This window comes from Pan paniscus, chromosome 5, assembly GCF_029289425.2.
Source record: "Pan paniscus chromosome 5, NHGRI_mPanPan1-v2.0_pri, whole genome shotgun sequence".
In the NCBI taxonomy this organism is placed as follows: domain Eukaryota; kingdom Metazoa; phylum Chordata; class Mammalia; order Primates; family Hominidae; genus Pan; species Pan paniscus.
In genome coordinates, this window is record NC_073254.2 from 17,391,214 (window position 1) to 17,412,450 (window position 21,237).

Consider the following 21,237-nt stretch of genomic DNA (forward strand, 5'->3'; position numbering starts at 1 on the left):
AGGCTGGTGTTTCCGATTTGCCACTATTACACAGCAGCCCGCGAGAAGCATCTCTTGGCTCGAAGCGCGCTGTAGGTGAACCGCCCTTGACTTAAACGCCAACACATCTAAAAGGGGGCGAGGGACGCTTTATTTTCATTTCCCTGACCACTACTGAGGTGAGCATTTCTTTCACTCGCGTGCTTGTTTGTATTTTTTCTGCTGTTCACGTCCAATAGAACACTGGTTTTCTATTGGAGGCTTTTGGGTTTTTCCCCCCATTTCCCTTTCGTTACAAACGACCCGCTGCGGCCTCCTCCTGCTTGTCCCCACAGGCCCATTCAACAGCCCAGCGCGGAAGGCCGGGAAAGCGGCGCTCGCCGCTCCAACAACCTCGCGCAGTCCGTGGCTCCTCCCCGCCCTCGCGCGACTCGCAGGCCTGGGCGGAGGGCTGCGTCCGCCACCGCGCCACCTCGCGCACGCGCACCACGCTCGCCTCGCGACCCCCCCCGCCCCCGCCCCCCCAAAGGCTGTTCTCAGAGTCGGAAATGGACGCACGGCAGCTGGGGCGAATGGCCGCGGACTACACTTCCCGAAGTGCCGCGCGAGGTATTCTCGGCGGTGATTGAGGCAAACGGCCACGGACTACACTTACTTACATGCCGCGCGAGGCGCCTCCACCGCCGGGGCAAACGGCCACGAACTACACTTCCCGACAGGCCGCGTGAGGCGCTGCCAGCGGCCGGCCGAGGGCGGGCGGACGCGGGAGTTGCGGACGTGAGGCATGAGCGGCGCCCTCCCCCGGCCCGCGAGCGTCCTGCTGGTTCCCCGAGCGAGGGTCGCGCGGCGCGGGGCCTAGCGGAGGGCATCGGAGGCCTCCGCGTGCGCACGGGTTGCTGCGGCCGCGCCGGGCGCCGGGGAGGGCGGCGGCCGCCATGGAGGTGAGCGGGCCGGAAGACGACCCCTTCCTTTCGCAGCTGCACCAGGTGCAGTGCCCCGTGTGCCAGCAGATGATGCCCGCCGCGCACATCAACTCGCACCTAGACCGCTGTCTGCTGCTCCACCCGGCGGGGCACGCGGAGCCCGCGGCCGGGTCGCACCGTGCCGGGGAGCGGGCCAAGGGGCCCTCGCCGCCCGGCGCCAAGAGGCGGCGGCTGTCGGAGAGCTCGGCGCTGAAGCAGCCAGCCACCCCGACGGCAGCCGAGAGCAGCGAGGGCGAGGGCGAGGAGGGCGACGACGGCGGCGAGACCGAGAGCCGCGAGAGCTACGACGCGCCGCCCACACCCAGCGGCGCCCGCCTTATCCCCGACTTCCCGGTGGCCCGCTCCAGCAGCCCCGGGAGGAAGGGGTCGGGGAAGAGGCCGGCGGCCGCCGCCGCGGCGGGGAGCGCGTCTCCGCGCAGCTGGGACGAGGCGGAGGCGCAGGAGGAGGAGGAGGCCGTGGGCGACGGCGATGGCGACGGGGACGCGGACGCGGACGGCGAGGACGACCCGGGGCACTGGGACGCGGACGCTGCCGAAGCCGCCACCGCCTTCGGGGCCAGCGGCGGGGGCCGCCCGCACCCCCGGGCGCTGGCTGCCGAGGAGATCCGACAGATGCTACAGGGCAAGCCGCTGGCCGACACGATGCGTCCTGACACGCTGCAGGATTACTTCGGGCAGAGCAAGGCCGTGGGCCAGGATACTCTGCTGCGCTCGCTCCTGGAGACCAACGAAATCCCCTCGCTTATCCTGTGGGGGCCGCCGGGCTGCGGCAAGGTGAGTGCGGCCTTGGCCGTTGGGCTTCCGTAGTTATCTCGGCGGTGGATGCAGCTAATGGTCGGAGAGCCGGGTGTGCTGCCCTCGAAAGAAGCCGCCTGCCTCTCCTGGATAAGAGGGTCCAGGGGTGCAGACTTGGGCTGGGCTGGGGCAGTGCCTGGTCCACAGGTGGAGTCTGTGATGGGTGTGAAAAGGGCACACACCCCCAGATTGGTAAGGCAGGCTTGCCGGGTTTTCAAAAGGACGATGTCTGTGAATCCATAGTTCTACAAGATGTGGACTCTTAGATTTGATCTGCCTTTATCTTCCATCGGTCTCCCCGCCCCCTCCCCAGACTTTGATTTAGTAACCGAATTCGCAAGGAATCAGCATGTTTAAATTGTAAACAAACATTTGTATATTCCGTTTGTACATAATAACGGATTCAGCTTTGAAAAAAAAATCAGATTAATTCTGTTGTGTTTCCTTCCCTTTCCACTAGTTGTTGGTTTAACAGACTGGTATTTATTCTTGAGAATAAGTTTATTTAACATTCTTATATTCTTGAGAATATATTGATTTTACTAAATATAGTCATGTATTTACAAAACATAAAAACTTTTTCATCTGCAAGTCATTTTCATCCGGTATTTCCGTAACTTTTCTCATAATGCCTTGTACTCTAGAGAAGAAACATCCGTGCATTTTGGTGTCCAGTTCTGTGTCTCTTCGTGAGGCGTTAGCGTTCCAGACGAGGGCAGTTAGGATATTGTGAGTCTAGAAAGCATGTCATTGGAAAAACACTTGAGAAAAAATGGAGGAGGTGAGCCAGGAAACAGAGAAAGCTAAGAAGTGCTTAAATATAGGATGCTTTTATCCATAATAAGGGAGAAGAACCAGCATCAGGGAGGGAAAGGGAGAATTCAGGGATCAAACTGTAAAGAGTTCTTGTAGCTTTGAGATTCAGACTCGTTTGCACACAAGGCTTTTATGATTTTTCTCCTATTTTTCTTTCTAGCTTTATCTCCCACAACTTAACCACACCCCCTTTAACTCCAGTTCCTGGAATGAATTGCCCTTTTTGTGCCTTCTTGTTTGCACTCATGCCTTCCCTTTGGCCAGGAATAAACCACATCTATCCCAAATAACGTTTTATGATGATGGTGGTCGAATTGTTGACGTCTGTCCCCATGGATTTAGTTGTTAACCCCATTTAAGGGATTGAGCAGTATCATTCTTAGTAATTGTGAAGTCTTTACATAAGATCATGAGAATGGATAATCAGCTGTTGGTGGCCCCAGACAGCAAGAAGGTCCTTAGGGAGACGAGTGGGTGAGCTCATCCCACCTACCAAATGCCAGGCAAGAGGTTTGGGTGGTCCAGGCTGCTCAGTGAGATGGGCGTTGGTCATTTGCAAGCCTAGGCATCTGTGACTTGCGAGCCTGATTCCAAAAGGCAGGCAGGCGGGGATTTCTGAAAGAAGCAGCCACAGAATGGGTGCTCTACAACTTTTAGAAAACAAAGTACCACCTTTCCATTTAGGTGCAGGTTTGTCCCACTCATTAAACAGTCTTCAGTTTTTCTTCTCATCCTTTAGTACTAATAACAACGTTCATATTAATAACAGCATATACATATTTGTTGAGGACCCATGAAGTGCTTTACTTGGGTCTCCTTGGTTTTCTAGTAATTGCTAATGTGACCACAGTGCTGCCCTTCATCTCCTACCAGAGTGAACATGCAGAAGTGGCCTGCAGTCATCTCAAATGCTAGGTGGATGTCATTGGTCTCAAGGCAAATGCTCCCTCACTCTCCTTTTCTCAGCTGTCCTGAGCTTCCAGTTCGGGCTGTGGTTCTGCGATGAGTTCTGCACCTAGATCCTTCCGTGCTGTCTCGGCTAGAGGAGGGAGAATTTTCTCTTTGGTGAGAGGTCACAGCTGTCACTCTGCTAAATCAAGACAGCCGTTCTTTACTGGGATTCCAAAGATCTTAAAGAGTCCCCCAAAAAGGAATCAAAGGTGGTTAGGGACAGAGGAGAAAAGGTCAGGATTAGCCTAAGGTTTAGCTACTTTCCTGTTTTATTTATAATATTTTTTTTGTTGTTGTTTTTAAATGTCCTGTGGTATTTTTGATTGTTTCTGTGCTGCTCAGCATTTTTCCGAGTTCAAGTTGCTTTTGGTAAATAGTGATGCTGCGTGTGGTGATTCCTATGGGTGCTGGTCTCTCTGTGTCTTACCAGCTTTTCAAACTCCATGTATGTCATCTTTTCTAGACCACTCTGGCTCACATCATAGCCAGCAACAGCAAGAAACATAGCATAAGGTTTGTGACATTATCTGCAACAAATGCCAAGACAAATGATGTGCGAGATGTCATAAAACAAGCTCAAAATGAAAAGAGCTTTTTCAAAAGGAAAACCATCCTTTTTATTGATGAGATTCATCGGTTCAATAAATCTCAGCAGGTATATTAACTTCCTTCTACCTTTTGGTCGTTGTGAACATCAAACAATATAAAGTGTGTGAGATCACTATACAAATGCTAGAAACTTATTATGAGCTTTGTTTACAAAGAAGCGTAGGCTTGTCAACCCATCTCCTTCAAGCCTATTTCCCCATACATTTCTTAGTGTTTTTTGGTAACAAGAAAATGCTTTTTCTATCTGATAAATGAAATGGTTGTTATATCCCTGAGCTATACATATCAGAAAAGCAGCTTTGAATCAAATTTCCAGTTTTAGGAATTTTTAATCTAAATACTAGGAGTCATTGTGAACAGTAAAATAATGATTTTAAGGTCATTATTTTAATGGGTTTTTAAAAGTTACTTTAACAGTATTTTTATTTTGAAAATTAAACAATCGGTATTTTCTGTAACTCCAGGCTCTCTTGAAGGTGAGTGTTGGAAGAGCTAATGATTACTGTCTATTTAAATGGCTTTCTGAAATAAAAGGACACAAGCTATTTTTATAAACAAAGCCACTTAGGGATTTAAAAAAAAATAAACATTAAAATTTTATTGGGCTGAGATCTGAGAGCTATACTCTAAATAAAAAAAATTAAATTTTTAGGCATAACTTTTTAAAAAATTTTTTTTAACTTTTTAATCATACATAGACTATTTCACAAAACTCTACTGAGCCTTTTTTGAACCTTTTTGAATAAAGAGACCCTTTTAAAGTTTTGACGAGGTGTTAGCATTCTAGGTTTCATATTGGACCACTGACTAATCTTAGTATTTTTTCCCCATAAAACAGCATAATAGGAATAATAATAATATGATTGAGTACTTGCAGTGGAAGAAGATTCTGGAAGTGTTAATGTTTTTGTTTGTTCTTGTCTATAAATAAATAGCTGTTACATATAAGCTATGTGCCAGTTCAGCCTTTGGTAGAAGATGGTTTTCTGAGTAAAGAAATCATTTATGTTGAAACTAAGCTAGAATTCTACTTAAAGCTATTAGTCTACCAGCAAGAGATCAGGCTTAGACGGTCATTCCAGAAGATGTGTTTCAGACTTAAAAGCAAGAGTTGTACTCCCCCAAATATTGCATCTATATTCAGTGAATATAAGGCTGCTGCTATTCCTGAACTCGAAAGATAAAAATGAGGAAAAGGAAGGAAGGGATAGCCAACTTACATAGGATTCTGCAGGTGGCTGTTGACTGGAATCACTTTTTTCTGTTTTCCTCCCATGATTAGGACACTTTCCTTCCTCACGTGGAATGTGGGACGATCACTCTGATTGGGGCAACCACTGAAAACCCTTCCTTCCAGGTCAACGCTGCTCTTCTGAGCCGCTGTCGAGTGATTGTTCTTGAGAAGCTTCCAGTAGAGGCAATGGTGACTATTTTAATGCGAGCGATCAACTCCCTGGGAATCCACGTCCTAGACTCTAGCCGTCCCACTGACCCTCTGAGCCACAGCAGCAACAGCAGCTCAGAGTAAGTTGACAGTGTGCAGCATCCTGGGGGCACACACCTCCCAGAGAGTCTCGTGGCAGGGGGCCAGAAAGGGCCGGGCGTCAGTGAGGAGAGGGTGGGGACAGAGAAGAAATATTGATCCGCCAGTAATGAAAATAAAAGAGGAGGGAAATGTTCGATTATACCTAACTAAGGTATCCCTGCACACTTGAAGATGCATTTTCCAGCCTCTAATGTGTGTTTCTATAATTCTTCAAGCTTTAACTTTGCTTTGTTGTTTTGGTTCTTGGGTGTTTGCTTTTGTGCTTAGGCTTCTATGGGAGGCCTTATTGATGATTTGAAAGGCTTTATGTCCCTCATTGAATAGAACAAATAGATAGATAAATACTTTCTAGACTTACCATACAACTCTTTTGAGCATTGTACTCAGGTTTCAATTTCTTTTTAACCTGCAGTTTAGCATTTTGTTAAAAAAAAAATCAAGTAAAAATTAACTTGTAACCTTAAAATTATGTAATCCTTTTTGCGTAGCTGAAACTCAGTTTCATGAAAGTAAAGGAATGTTAACTGAATATGACATTATAGGCTGTCGCTATCCTTTTAGTGACCTATTTCTGCATCATGAGTACCACATGAGCTCATTAATGCACCAAGTGTATATCATAGATAATTTGATTTCTTGGGTCAGGGGTTTTCCTTTTTCTTATATTAGAACATATTCTTCAGATGGTATTTGTTCATATGTTGGCTGAAATACTGCCATGGAACATAATCTGGTCTGATGAGAGGCTATTGCCCACCTCCTCCTGCTGTGGACTCTGCAGCTGCTCGTGCCTGCCCTGAGGCCAAGTTGTGGAGCCACTTTTCTGTGAGGATTAAAGTACAAGGCATAGTTTAGGCTCAGGGTTTAGGTTTCAACAGGCTCTCCCTATGTGTCTGGCCCCATTTGCTCCTGTCTGAGATGGAGGGAGAATTCTGCTGTGTCTAATGAAAGCCTTGAAACATTTGGCCCGTGGACCACTGGGTAGGACAGAGTGGCCTTGTTTTGGAATACCGTTGTGATGGGGATAGCCATTACATCTGTGGCCACAAGCAGTGTGTGGAGCCTGCTAGTATCAGCCACATGGACTCATACTCAGAAGCGCTTTATGTGGTGGGCATTTGTCAGAGCCTAAGAGGGCTGCCAGCTCCTCATATGTAGTACAGGTTGAGTATCCCAAATCTGAAATCCAAAATGCTTCCAAATCTAAAGCTTTTTGAGCACCTTCATGATGCTGAAAGGAAATGCTTATTGGAGCACTTCAGATTTCTGGATTTTGGGTGCTCATCTGGTAAGTATATAATGCAAATATTCTAAAATCAAAAAAATAGGAAATTCAGACCACTTCTGGTCCCAGGCACTTCAGATGTAGGATACTCATGTGTAAGTTTCCCTTAACAGAATTCTCATTACAGACGCATAGAACCACATGGTAAAGACAAATTGAAAGAAAAGGGGGGAAATCCTAACATGTTTCATGTTTCTGTGTGTTCTTTGCTCTGTGTACTGGTTATCGTAATGTATCTGCAACTCAATATTCTGCATGTATACTTGTCTGGGGTGATTTTTATTGATTTCATGTCATCAGTTCATGAAATAGAACATGAAATCAATAATTAATATTGATGACATGAAGTCAATAATAATCAGTTGTTACTCAGATACCCTCAGGTTTTTTCACCTCTCCCCAGTCACTGCCATGCAGGAATTTAAATGAAATGAGAAAGGCGGCAGCCAAGGAGCTCATCCTTGTGAGAAGAATTTCTGTATTTTATTATTAAGAATCCTCAGGTGATTTGCAGGCACATTAAAGTTTGAGAAGATCAAGTGAAATAATTAAGATTTAGTTATTGAAACTGATATAAAAATGAGCTAGAGATTGTTAATCTGCTAAAATTGCTTTTCAGAGAAAACTTCCCATATCCAGTAAATGATTTACTATTTCCACTACCACTTGCTTAGAATTGATCCCAATTATATTTGCTATCTTGTGTCCCCCACTTTCCTGGGAAGACTGTGAGGGCAGAAGCTTGTCCCTGTTCATATCCCCAGCACAGTGCCTGGCACACATTATGTGCTTTGTGAATGGTTTGGAAATGAATAAATCCTAGCTTTCGATATGAGAAAAGTAGTTTAATATGTTTTGCATTATCCAGCATAAGGGATAATTACCCAGGTATCAAGAGCCTTTTTCTTTAATACTATTGCCCTTTTCATCAGCAGCAAGCAGAGTAAAATGAAAGAATATTAAGCTTAAATCCATTAATTGGTCAACTTGTTAGCAATTCTACCAAGAAGTTAAGTTAGGAGATATCATAGGCCACAGAAAGAACTCTTACAAGTGATTTCCGAATACAAGTACCTGCCACCCCAACTGTCAGGGATAATTAAGAGTGGATTGGGATGTCTTTTAGTTGTTTTAGGTAAAATTTTGCTTTCCAGTCCCTGTTGACAGCTATATATACATCCTTGTGCATATAAATCAGATTTGGTGACACTAATCTAGTTGAAAGAAAAGACTTCCAACCCCATATACTTACTTTCTCTCTCTGGGAAGCTGTTGGTGTGCATTTGTATTCTTGTGTCATGTTTTGGTGCCCTAGATAGCAACTAGAACATTTACAGAGAAGTCCCAGGCTGTTGAACTGCACGTGAGAGGAGGTGAGCAGGGCACTGGATTTGGAAACTAATCAAGCTGCCGCTTAGCCGTTCTTGATTGCACTTGAGGAATTGTGAGTTGTCACACAGTATACTCATGTAAGTGATCAATTCCCATTAAAGTGAAATAAGTGTTCTTTTTTTAAAAAAAAATTCCCTCCTGTAGTTATTATTCAGTCAAAATCGAAGCTCCTGCATATGCTAGGCATTGGCTGAGGGTTGAAAAGCTTGTTCCTGTGCCTTCAGAGGGAGCACAGTATGATGAAGGCTACGGGAGCAGGTCCACTTCCAGTGCCACGCTTATACGCCAAGTGCAGTGGGCGTAGAGAAGCAGCATTCAGAATATGTGAAATCCAGTATTTCACCTCCTAGATGAGGGGATGCAGAGTTGAGTTTTGAAGGATAAGCAGAATTTAACTGAGTGAAATAGAAAGCTCATTGTCTATGCCATAGTTGCTTTGGTTTGTATGGCTAAGCAATAGTGTTCAGGTATTTTGCTCTCCCAAAAATATTTGGATCACATGATACAAACAGTGAAGATTCTGTCTGCTCTGGGTTAATTTTGGAGGCCAGGAAAAAAATGTCCATGATTCATGATACGAAGAATAAGCTTGTGCTGCTGAAAATGAAAAAGTAAGCTAGCATTTCGTCATCCTGCAGTACTTGCTGCTTTGAAGGAATATAGATTCCTAGGTCATAGAATATATACATAGTCAAAAACACTCCTAAAGAATCAATTATTTGTGAACCAGATAGAGTATACAAGTCTTTGGAGATTAAGAGAGTGAAATGAGAAGCCATAACTGCCCTCTGCCTAGCTAGGCTGAGTTCCGAGAGGTGGTTGGAAGACAGAAAGTGGCGTCTGTCCCTGGGTAAGGGCTGTGGCGTAACTGGGTGTGGGGCTTTTCTCTAACATCTGGAGAGGAGAGCCCCTGACAAGCTGGCCCCCAAACAAGGTGTCTATGGATTCTTCTTTTTATAAAAGTTTAAATTGTCTTAAATAACCTTTTGTGCCATTGAATAGAAAGAAAGGTAGTGGAACTCCAGAATACAAGGGATTGGCCAGAATAAATGGTTGGTATAGAGTAGATGTCAATATTTTTATTTAAAATTTTTTTAAGTACATTAATACAGTACATTAACATAGCTGTTTTAATACAAGGGTGCATTAAAATAATGCCATAAAAGCACCAGCAGCCAGAACCACAGATCTCATGGTCCTTGGATGCACTTCCTGTGGCTGCTGTAACAATTGCCACAAACTGGGTGGCTCAGAACACAGAGCTTTATCCTCACAGTTCTGAAAGCCAGAAGACCAGAATCAAGGTATCAACAAGGCCATGCTCTCATCCAGCATCTGATGGCCCTTGGCATTCCTTGGCTTATGACTATGTCACTCCAGTCTCTACATCCATCTTCACATGGTGGCCTTCTTCTCTGTGTCCTTACGTCTTCTCTTTTTCTGTGTTTTGTAAGGACATTTGTCATTGGATTTAAGGTACACTCTAAATCCAGGATGATTTCATCTTGAGATCCTTAGTTACATCTACAAAGACCCTATTTCCAAATAAAGTCACAGTCACAGGTTCCAGGGATTAGGACTTACATCTTTTGGGGTCACTATTCAACCCACTACAGACCCCTACCAAGTATAATATAATTTGGAAAGACATGTGCCTCCATGGGATTAAACAGAAAGACGTCGTCATCTGAAATGTACCTTCTCTCTTTGTGGAGAAAGTCAGTTTTGTTTTGCTTTGCTTTCACTCTGATGTTACGGAAGCGGCAGCATCTGGGGCTCTCCCTTGAATATGTGCAGTTCTGGAGAGTATGCTGTTGCACAGTCTGATGAGGGTGATTCTCCTCGCTGTTGATACCAAAGCAGTATTTGTCGAGTCTCATGACATGGCAGGCACTGCTCTAAGCATTCCACGTGTCTTAATCTCATTCAGTCCTCAATACAGCTCTGCAAAGTAGGTCTCGTTACCTCCTATTTACTAGATGAGGAAACTGAGGCAGAAAAAGGTTAAGTAACATGCCCAAGACCAACCAGCTTCAATGTGATGGAGCCAGTGTTTAAGGCATGTCTCTGTCTTCTCAGTGACTTCAAGTGCTACAAGGGGTGGAGGTGCCAAGTTCACAGAGAATGGACCCACTGCTCGGTTTTTCTGTTCTGACTTTTCTCTCTTGGCACTTCTTTGTGTAAGAGCAGCAGGAGAGCCTTTTAACCAGATCTGCACATCACACTTCCCTGGGATACATTTTAGAAACATGCCTTGCCCAGGGTCTGCCCCTGGAGATTTGAGCTCAGTCTATGGTAGGTAAGGTACATGTGGCTGTATTTGTGTCTAACTTGATGCATATCCCTGGTTGAGAACTTCTACACAGCAGTTACCACCCTGACCATGAAATGTTCCTTTTCCTTAGTGAAAGAGATTTGTGGGGTTTGGTTTGTAATTTAGAGAAGGAGAGTTTAACCAAGCCATGCATATTCTTTCGTTCTGCTTTGAAATAACAGGTACATTTTTACTTACTGCACTCCTTCTCCAACTTACACATCCAGCTGTCTAAGTAGTATCCTCCAAATTCCAGTATTACCCAATGTGTAGAAAGCTTCAGGATTTAGGCACCTGGAAGAGGAAAGAAGAGAGCTTCCTATATTGTTCTGTTAAAATTAAAGCCCTTCTCATCAGTTGGAGAAGCCAAGCTCTCTTAAGTCTGTTTTTATCTCTAGGTTTTGTTAACTAGAAATAGAATCTTTTCCAATGCATTTATTTTAACCAATTTTCCCTTATTATGAATAGTGTTTTATTATAACAACATAATTTACTTCCTATTGTTTATTTCCATGTAGGATGTTATGACATTTTGGGCAGTCTATCCCCAGAATAGATTTTACCTCTTTTTATTGTATTCTACCTTTGGAAGGTTATTTTTAAGTGCAAAACACTTTATAAATATATGCTTAATTTTAATATATGCTTAAATTTAAAAATAATTGTAAATTCTCTAGACTGGGAACACTCTTTCAAAATAGTTTGTGCTGCAGTTTGCTGAGGGATTTTGCCAATATCAATACAACTATCCCTTCATCATTCTTGGCATGAGTTCTCTCATGGGCTTCCCATTCTAAGATCTCAGGGTATTTTAGTATATCTTACTTTGTTCTTCAGAACTTAGTAAATGGGAGTTCAAGATATATTGGGTGTTTAAGTGGAACCTTTCCCTGCTCAGTCGTCTTCACAGTGAATCTCCATTTTGTAATTTTCTTGTGTGATCATTGTGAGTGCTGTCAGCAGGTCCTGTATTACTTGGACAGAGTTGCCGACAGATTGATCTGGGCCTCGAAATACTTTCTTCTTTTGGACGGGGTGAAATTTAAAATGTGGATTATACCCAAGGGGAGGAAGAAGAAGGGAGTGGCGCGAGCTCGGGTAGCTTTCGTTGTGGCAGCACTTCCCTTCCCCATGACTCCAAACCAGAAGAGTGGAACCACTTGTACTTTGGTCAGGAGTTTAAAAGCCAAAGGAAGACCTTATTTTCCAACCACATAAAATACATAATCATTGCTAAAGACTTATTCACAGCATACTGTTGATAAATCAATGGAGTAGACGGCTAGCTGGCTTCTGTCCTAATTAATAAGGCCTGCCTCCCTGTCTGTATATGAGGACTAATGGAAATGAGGCAGTTTATACTAGTAAATACCATGGTATATAAGGCTGCCCATCTCGTCACTGTCCAAAGAGCATGCCATGCCCCTAAATACATACAAAAGACAAATTCATGGAGAAGGGATACATACCAAAATACTAACGTCAAGGTAGTCTAGCAGAAGGTGAATTTTCTCCCTTTGTCTATTTTTAAAATTTAATGTAAATTTTTTTAAAGTAAATGTTGACAGGTCTGAGTAGCTTGTTTTTCAAACAATTATTTAATGGTTAAGGATGTAAAACTATATAAAATATGGTCCCAATTTTTGTTTTAAGTTAGCTGTAAGGTTGATGGTTGCATCGGTGAGTGGGTCGTAAATTCAACACTTGACACATTAGCTTTCATTGTGCCGTGAAATATCAAGTACATTTTTATCTCTCAGTGCTGGAAATATGGATTCTTTTTGTTTTCTCTATACTTTCCATATAATTTATAAGAAGTAAAGGTTTCACTCTGAGATTATGATAAAACTGAAGTTAGTCCATTTATTTTGCAAATATTGGATGCCTATCATCTACCAGGTCTGGGAATACAAAGAATAAAATATTCCTCTCCTTGAGGTGCTCCGCATAGTAGGGATGGAGAGATGATGAATGTAATGTAATCAACACACAATCCAACCCATGGTGCAGGATATAGGGTGGTTCAGTCTGTTAGGATCCAATGGGGCTCCTGCTTTGACTCCTTTTTCTTCCCTCAATTGTCCTGAAGGCTTTTTGTTGCTAGGCAGCTTTCCAAGGAGAGAGAATCCATTGTTTTTACTAGTTCTGAGGCAGAAATGAGATGCCCAAGCAGTTTCTGTTCTCCCTACCTGTCTTCCCAACAGGTTGAGTGCAGTAAGGGGCTGAGAGTGTACCCTTCCCTCTCAGGCATGTCACGTACTGCTACACCCCTGTGATGCTGGTCCTTCCCCATACATTTTCTTTAGTATATGTTCTGTCCATCATTATCTTCTAAATCATCTTCCAGAAGACTTGCTAACTAATTTCTGGTTGAGAAGTGATCCCCAGGCTTTATAGAGTGCCAGTGACATGGCCTCGGTGTTTGTTTTTTTGTTGTTCTGGTGAGGTCTGCTGAGAGAATGCTACCATCAGGAGAGAGGAAGATGGGTCTCCAGGCTGCACCAGTGGCTCTGGGGCCCAGGCAGTTGGCATGAGTGAGGAGAGAGTCATTTGTTGTAAAGCTGGGGCTGGCCAGTTGTCTTAGGTGTGGTGAGAGACCCACAAGGAATAACTGGAAATCAACTTTGGTAAATATGGGGGTGAGATGAGGCATCTTTAAGGCATTGGGAACAAATCCTTCCGTGAATGAAATGCAGATTGGTGTTATTTGGGTTACTCAGTGAGCAGAGTAGTGTCAGTGAGTGGGTGTATGCTGAGGAGTTCTGCATTGATCCAGCAGGCAAGCTGGGTCCCCTTCGGAAACTGCCACCCCTCCCCGGCCCAGCCCCGTTGGTGCCTGTACATTGTTTTCCAGGTAGCTGATTCGGACAGTCCTAATGGGCTTATTATTTACTGTAGATGTTCTCAGCTGAATGTTGATGACATGGGTGAACTGTAACTGAAAAATTTTATTTTTTTGCTTCACAAATGTGCAGCTAGCAGCTCAGCCAGGAATAAGACCCCACTAAGTCATGAAATGTGTTAGATGTCTTGTTTAACTCAACTAGGGATAGAAAATTTTACTGAGTCAGCCTTCTGATCATAGTTAGATCTTATTTATGAGGGTCCAAATTTAGAAATGTGACTGTAAGTTTTAGTCCTGATGTTCAGAGAGAGGTTAGGTGGCTTACCCAGGGTCTCATGGCTATGTACCAGCAGTCTTCTTGTCGCTTCCCAGGCTAATGACCTCTCTGCTACCCTGTGCGGATTTTGCATGATTAGTGCCCACTATGAGATGACCTACTGCAGCCTCCAAGATTCCCCAGGCCAAGATTCCTGAGACCTGCTTCTAGGACCTGCTGTGCTCAGAGTAACTAGGGACCCAATTTGTTGTTTTTAAAATGAAGGAATTGAACTGCATGATCTGGAGCCCTTCAGAGCTAATATTCAGATGTAATGCTGACTCTCCCCTGTGTGGAAAGTGGTCTAAGCACATCTGTCTCATCGGATGTAGGCTGCATTTGGAACATGTTTTCCATACACGGTAATGAGGTGCTAGCATTTCTAATAAAGTTTTCACCGTTCTGCAGGGTAGAACCAGAGAGACCACCTGTCAACAGTGACTTTCCAGGCCAGTCAGTGTCTGTTTCACACAAACTTAGATGTATGAACCTATGCAGTGAGATACCCTCGACACTCATAAGATACAGGGCGATAACCTGGTGACTTAGGAGACCCGGTCAGTTCGTAGTCTTGATGATGCTTAAGCACATTGACAAAGGTGAGAATAAGAGGCAAAGGCCTTGAACTCTTCAGTGTCCTTGCTGAGAAGTATGAGTTTCTAAGACATGTGCAGAACAAGAAGTATGCAGCCTGAGTGTGACCGTAACTAACCCTGCTTGTGTTTCAGGCCCGCCATGTTCATAGAGGATAAAGCAGTAGACACCCTGGCTTACCTCAGTGATGGCGACGCCCGAGCTGGGTTGAACGGACTGCAGCTGGCGGTGCTGGCTAGGTTAAGCTCTAGGAAGATGTTCTGTAAGAAGAGTGGGCAATCCTATTCTCCCAGTAGAGTTCTGATCACAGAGAATGACGTGAAGGAGGGCCTACAGCGATCCCACATTTTATATGACCGGGCAGGTAAGTAATTCACCTGTGGAAAGAGTGAAGCCATACGGAAAGAAGTGTGTGCACACATTCTCATTTCCGGAAGCCTGACTGGGTTCTGGAAGCATTCCAGCTGGGTCCAAAGCATTCCAGTGGTTCTCAGGTGGATCTCCATGTTGGTATTAAGCCTTCTACACAGGGCTGACCTTTCCGAAGAGAGGCATGAAGCAGAAGCTGCCCTGTTGAGAATCTAGAGGAGTTTTGGGGTTGGAAATGGCAGGCTGCACATTCACCTTAGAAGGTAGTTGGCTATTCCCCACCTTGCAGAATACAATCACCTTTGAAAGCCTGTGCATTCACTTGACAATGAATATGTTTTGTGATCATTTACAACGGCAGTAAATAAAAAGAGGACTTTTGTCATAATGACTTATTAGTTTTAATTGAGAATTAAAATGCTTTATTTCTAGAGTCTATACTAAAAAATAGTCATGGATCTTGAAGTTTTTATTTTATGTAGTAGCTTTTTCAAAAATTTAATTTTGCTGTGTGCACTTACCTGTTTGTGTAGAACTGCATTTACAGATAGCAGATTTGATACCAGCTCTTATTAAATCTGTGACTTAGCAATATTAAATGTCATTAGCACAGCACATTTGCATCTTTTTATAAAAGAAGTGGGAGATGAATATAACATACTGTAGATTAGCAAACTTCTGCTGTTTGAGCATTTGTGGGACTTTGGATGGAATCATGTTGCAGTAACTGTGGAATATAATTTCCACACTTTTCAAAGCTCTGCCAGAAAAGGAGGCTGATAATTGAATGTTCCTGATCTCACGTAGGCTGTGCCACGTGACAATGGAGAGTCCTTACTGGTTAGAGAAGGGGTGGAGGGGCTTAAGAATGACTTTGGTTCCAAGCGCTGCCTCTTCGTGGGTGAGCACACTCGCTGCATGACCTAGGGGGGCTGACCAAAGCTTTTTGGCTTTAGCGTGCCTCAGCTGATGGTAGCTCAGGGGTGTTCATTAGTGCTAAGGACACACTGGCAAGTTGAATAAACAATCCTGTCTACATTGTGACGTGAATGTGCCTCAGCGGGGCCTGCTCAGATGGCTGGCTCTCCCTAGTGCTCTGGAGCATGACGTGAATGCTTGCAAAGTCTGAAAAGCAACACATTCTAGGTGTGTAGAGCCCTGCTTGACTTTTGGCCAAATAGAAAAAATGTAGATATGAACAAGAAAAAAGATTTTAAGACATTAAAAAAATCTCACCATGCCGGGATCTCCATTGTTTCTGAGGTGCAGCAGCAGCGGTCTCTCTCTCTCTTCTTGTAAGTGTCCCAAAGGATTTGCCTTGTTTTGATTGGAACGACTAGGACTGTTCTTTGACATTTTATCAGACTGTCACTTGAGATCCATATAACATGGCATTCACTAACACTCAGCCATTGAGTATTTTATAGGTGTATTCGTTTTTTAAATTCTCAAAATCGCTTTATGGAGATAGCTATTCATATTACCCCCATTTTAAGATAACAAAGCAAGTGGTGAAACTGACCCGTAAATCCAGGTCTGACTGGTTCCCAAGACTGTCCTTCCCCCCGTCCGCATTTGCCTCCACACCAGCCTTGCCATGCTGTTACTGATCTCACCCATTACATCATGCTCCTGAGAGGGGTCACCCGTCCATGCACATACAGAGCGGATCTTGGAGGGGTTCAGTCCTAGGAATCCCACTTCCTGAGCTCCACGTTGCAGAGCTCTGCACAGTGGGGATCACCTTGTCTATAGCTTGGAGCTGGGGGGTGGTGGAGGCTGCCTAGTGCCACCGCCTTAAGAACCCCACATCCTATACATCTTCCCAGTATGAGCGTGTTTACACACCCCACCCCACTGCAACATGTCTGCCCCACAGTGGATCCGCAGACACATAAATATCATTCAGATCTTGGAGAAAGCTGCTTTTACAGGCTTTGCTCTAAAAATAGGGATAGTGGAAGCATTGCCCTGGAAACCTGTTAGCTTATACTCTTGGGCCTTTTTATAACTCCAGTGAGACAAAGACCCACCCCCAGAGTTGTGATTATTTTTTTATATGCCACCTAGTTCATAGTTACCCACTAGTAGGATCCAGTGATGTTTCTGCATCAGAGTGAAGGAATTTCTAAATGAGAGCAAACTCTCTGCCATGCATTGACATCGGGGTTCTATAGAAGTCATCAAATTTCAGGTTATAAAGCAGTGTATAATAAAAGCAAACATGGAAGGTAGCATAGAATAATACTAGTATCTATCACTGATGCAAAAGAATCTTTTTACAGTGCCTGCTCTGTGCCAGGCGTGTGTTATTTAATACAGCCCTGTGAGGTAAGTGGTCTCGTTTTTCCCATTTTACAGATGAGAAACCTGAGGCACAGTGAGGATCAGGAACTTGCCCATGGCCCATGAGCTTGGGGGTCCAGCCCAGGCTGTCTGGTCCCAGAGCCTGTGCTCTTGTCCATTATACTGGTGGTATTGCCCCTGGCATTGACAAAGTGGGAAAAGATGACTAACCTGTGTAGGGGGAGTTTAAATTTGACATAAAGTGGTGTGGGGAGTTTCTTCCAGCCCCCATGCCCGTGAGTTTAGCCAGGCCTGTTACCTGCTACCCTCTTCCCCGCCTTCCTCCACCCTGCAGAGGAGCAGAGCGTAGCCTGAGTGCCTGGGCCAGCAGGGTGAGAGAGTGGGCCAGAACCATGCAGATGTCATCCAGGACACCCTCTTGGCCAGTGTCCATAGCACTCTGACTTCACCAGGGGAGCCCTGCACAGGAGACACTCAGTTTGTTCTCAGAAATCCAGTAGCTGGGCTGACCCATCCATCTGCCCTGGCTCTCAGAAACCAGAATCACTCAGGCTGAGCCGTGGGTCCTGCAGGTCTTTCCCCTGTGGGAGGCCAGCATCTTCGCTTGCTCTCTTCTCCACCTGAAGACCGACTGTCATCTTACCAGCGAGCTCAGCTGCCAGGATTTGTGGCTGGCGCCAGTCGTATTGTGGACATGGGCTTATGCTGAGCACAGACCAGGTGCTCCTCTGGGAGGAGTGAGACTCACGGGAACACCATCCTCCGCTTTCTCGTGAGGAGGGTGCCCCCTCCTTGAACTTACCTAAGGGACGATGGCCAGAGAATAGTGAAATGTATGCAGGTGCCACTGCTTAGTTCCTGAGAACTGTTTAGCTGTCATTTTTTTGCCCTTAAATATGCCTTTTTTTAAAGCACATTTCACTGATTTCATGTGAATCTAGGGTAAAAATGGGGTAAGACCAGGCGGTGAGAGAGTGGGCTTCCGTCCACTTCAGGGCGGAAGCTGGTTACTCCATGTGTCGGTCCTTCTGGGACCCTGCCACACAGGTGTCCCCACACCACGGCTGGCAGAAGGAGGTTTAAATGACCACAGGCTTCGGATATCAGAAAGGCAGCTGGAAATGACACTGAGGAACAGATGGGCTATAACAGCTGCCCTTGCCACTTGGCTCTGCATCCTCCTGGCTCCGACCAGGCCACCGTTGCTTTTCCTCCAGTAGATGGTGGGCCACAGGATAGAGCCAGAACAGAAGACTCGCCCCCCCCCCCCCCCACTCTTGTCTCTGGCAAATCCACCAGCTGGGAGGACCACCTTTCCTCCCTCCCGCCTCTGTGCATGTGCGTGCACTCCATGTCGACAGCCACAGGTTTCTGCTGCAGCAGCCTCTTCCCCTGAATAGGACTGGGATTAAGCCCCAGCAGCTGGTGCACCCCACTCAGAGCACGGTTAAGGCAGCTGCCCAAACCTCTCCTCGGCTTTCTCAGGGCCTTTATTCGTTCAGGCTTCCTGGAAGTCAGCTGGCGGAGGTGAAGATGGCTTGGGCGCCCCTCCTGTGAGCTCTGTGTGAGTGGTGCTCTTTGTGATGTCAGGTGAGGAGCATTACAACTGCATCTCCGCCCTGCACAAGTCCATGCGGGGCTCAGACCAGAACGCCTCCCTCTACTGGCTGGCTCGCATGCTCGAGGGAGGAGAGGACCCACTCTACGTGGCACGGAGGCTTGTCAGGTTCGCCAGCGAGGACATAGGTGAGTGTGATGGGAGGGTCCTGGAGTCCTATGTCCATGAGGGTGGGGAAATGGCTAACAGTTACATCGTGGCTTTTTTTTTTTTTTTTTTTGCAGGGCGGGGTGGGCGGGGGTAGCAGGAAGAATGTCTCAGGGCTATGTGAGACTGGCAGGAGAAGATAAGACTTTATGCCTGAGCTCAGTCGTTTATTTCCTGGTGTATGTGCTTTTGAATGTTTATGTTCATAAAGTCACCATTTTCTGTTTCCTCTTCGGGAATGTTTTTACTAACATGAGTGGCTATTCAGAGTATTGCAATAGATGAGCTGCTTTTAAATTTGCTTTAAGTCAGGTGTTCAAGGTTTTCTTTGGACAGCTCCCAAGGTAGAAATGGAAGACTCTAGACACTATATGAAGAAAAAGATCAGGAAAGCTCTCCTCTTCTTTGGTCTTAGGGGATGTTTTGTTTTTAGTGTTTCCATCCTGGTGAATGTCTCCATAGCCTTCACTTCTTATGTTTGTTATACAGAGACTCATGTTTTTCTAGATGCAGAGATTTTATCCACAAGAAAACAGTTCTTAACACCACACAGTAACCACTCTCTAACTATTTCTTGCATAAGTTCATGTGATCAGAGACTAGAGCTAAGTCAGGCTGTTTTGCTACATGGGATTGTTTTGGTCACCAGGTGTACAAGCAGTGGTGGTCTGTGGTCGCCTGCACATAGGCCAGGAGGACGGTGTGTGTCATGACTGAAACTCTCCTTTGTCTCTCTGTGTGTGGCAGGTCTGGCAGACCCGTCTGCATTAACACAAGCAGTTGCTGCCTACCAAGGCTGTCATTTTATAGGCATGCCCGAATGTGAGGTAAAGTAATCAGCTCAGTTCTTGCAAATCACTTCTTTTCTCTCTTGTGCTCTGTCCCTTTGTAGATTTGAATAAATGTCCCTCCTTCACCATTGGTGTATTGGGCCCACTGAGTATGCTGCTTGGCTTTGGAATTCCAATTGTAGACTCTTAGACTCCTAGAGAGGGAAACCTTCTGTGTCAACGAGGTCATGTTTCAAACTGTCCTCGGGATTCTGGGGTTCAGAGCACATGCTCCATATTTTCCAGGGAGCAGAAAGGTTAAAGGAGCTGAACGGCAAGCCTCTGCAAGTTCGCCCCCAGAGCAGCTTCATATTCATCTCTTTTATATATTGAGGGCTTAAGAAAAATTTAATTTAGTAAAAAGTCCTTCAGTTAAAAAAAAAAAAAATGAAAACCACTCACCTGGTTTGCGTCTCACCTCATGAGAATTTCTTCTGTCTGTCGTAGGTGGTTATCCAGACTGTAGGCACAAAAGGGGGATAATAAAAGCATGTGGGGATCTTCTCAGAATTACCTAGAGCTGTGTATCAGAAGGGGCTCTGCAGAACAGAAGCTTGGCATCTTGCTAGTAAAATGTGTCCTCTGTGTCATTGGTAGGTGCTTCTGGCCCAGTGTGTGGTCTACTTTGCCAGAGCCCCAAAGTCCATTGAGGTGTACAGCGCCTACAACAACGTCAAAGCCTGCCTGAGGAATCACCAGGGGCCACTGCCCCCCGTGCCCCTGCACCTGAGGAACGCGCCCACCAGGCTGATGAAGGATTTGGGCTATGGCAAAGGCTACAAGTACAACCCCATGTACAGTGAGCCTGTGGATCAGGAGTACCTGCCTGAAGAATTGAGGGGAGTAGATTTCTTCAAGCAGAGGAGGTGCTGACTCCTCAGGGCATGACAGCAGAAGGATGTTGCTTTTTTAAGGGAGGGCCAGAAAGAAAGTTACTGGATTGCGAAGTTGGTTGCCTGGTGGAAGTTAGAACAGACAAATATTTTGTGCCAGAAATTTAAGAGTTTCATAGGTGGAGGCGCAGTTCTTTCAACTAAATGTGTAACTTTGAAATTGTGTTCATTTGCACTTGGTGCAGCGGTTATGCTTATGAAAATACCTGGCAGCTTTGTGCAATGAATTAATGTTATAAGGAATTATCTATTTTGTCATAGTATTTAAGTCATAATGTCATTTCAGAATTCAGTTCTGTAGGATTTTTTTTTCTTTAAAAAATGTATATTCTGGGTAGTTTTAATTGGTAAAAAAATGTAATTGTGATTTAATACTGCATAGTGTTTTGGGTATTTTTTTTATATGCAAAGGTCTTACGAGCCAATAAAACTATTTCAAAGTACTCTTCGATTCTGTCATGGTTTTCCTGCCTGGATGCTGGGTACCAGCGTTGTCACCATTGCATTTGGTGGGTGGATACTGGGAAGGAGAAATCACCCCAGATGGGAAGAGCGGGGAGCTTAGTTAAGAAGTCAGTGTTATCTTGTTGAAAGTTAACTCTGATCTCTTTAAAGGAATACATAAAGGAATTCTTTAAATGGCTTGTG

The 21,237-nt window shown here is 45.0% G+C and overlaps 2 protein-coding genes across 4 annotated transcripts in view; one reads left to right on the forward strand and one right to left on the reverse strand.

Annotated features, from left to right (window-relative positions):
* MYLK4 (myosin light chain kinase family member 4) overlaps positions 1 to 1,388 on the reverse strand; it is a 102,311-nt gene extending 100,923 nt beyond the window's left edge. The window contains exon 1 of one of the 2 annotated variants that reach the window (XM_055113132.2): positions 639 to 1,388. The gene's annotated coding sequence lies outside the window, so the exon portion shown is untranslated. The remainder of the gene's footprint in view (positions 1 to 638) is intronic. The other variant, XM_063605121.1, reaches the window with a different exon arrangement.
* WRNIP1 (WRN helicase interacting protein 1) lies at positions 22 to 21,032 on the forward strand. 2 transcript variants are annotated; one of them, XM_034961353.3, is made up of 8 exons: positions 26 to 158; positions 315 to 1,736; positions 3,988 to 4,179; positions 5,416 to 5,657; positions 14,560 to 14,789; positions 18,692 to 18,847; positions 19,614 to 19,693; positions 20,294 to 21,032. In XM_034961353.3, exons 2-8 carry the CDS (start codon positions 915 to 917, stop codon positions 20,567 to 20,569), a joined length of 1,998 nt encoding a protein of 665 aa, XP_034817244.1. In that variant the 5' UTR covers positions 26 to 158; positions 315 to 914; the 3' UTR covers positions 20,570 to 21,032. The 2 variants fall into 2 exon arrangements, with proteins under 2 accessions (XP_034817245.1, XP_034817244.1); XM_034961354.3 differs by lacking the exon at positions 19,614 to 19,693 and having other exon boundaries at positions 22 to 158.
* The last annotated feature ends 205 nt before the right edge of the window (positions 21,033 to 21,237 follow it).

Bases quoted from the DNA above. Each gene is read 5' to 3' on its own strand.
- WRNIP1 (XM_034961353.3), top strand. From the start codon at position 915: ATGGAGGTGAGCGGGCCGGAAGACGACCCCTTCCTTTCGCAGCTGCAC. The intron at 14,790-18,691 runs GTAAGTAATTCA...TTGTGATGTCAG, and splicing joins CATTTTATATGACCGGGCAG to GTGAGGAGCATTACAACTGC. The intron at 18,848-19,613 runs GTGAGTGTGATG...TGTGTGTGGCAG, and splicing joins GTTCGCCAGCGAGGACATAG to GTCTGGCAGACCCGTCTGCA.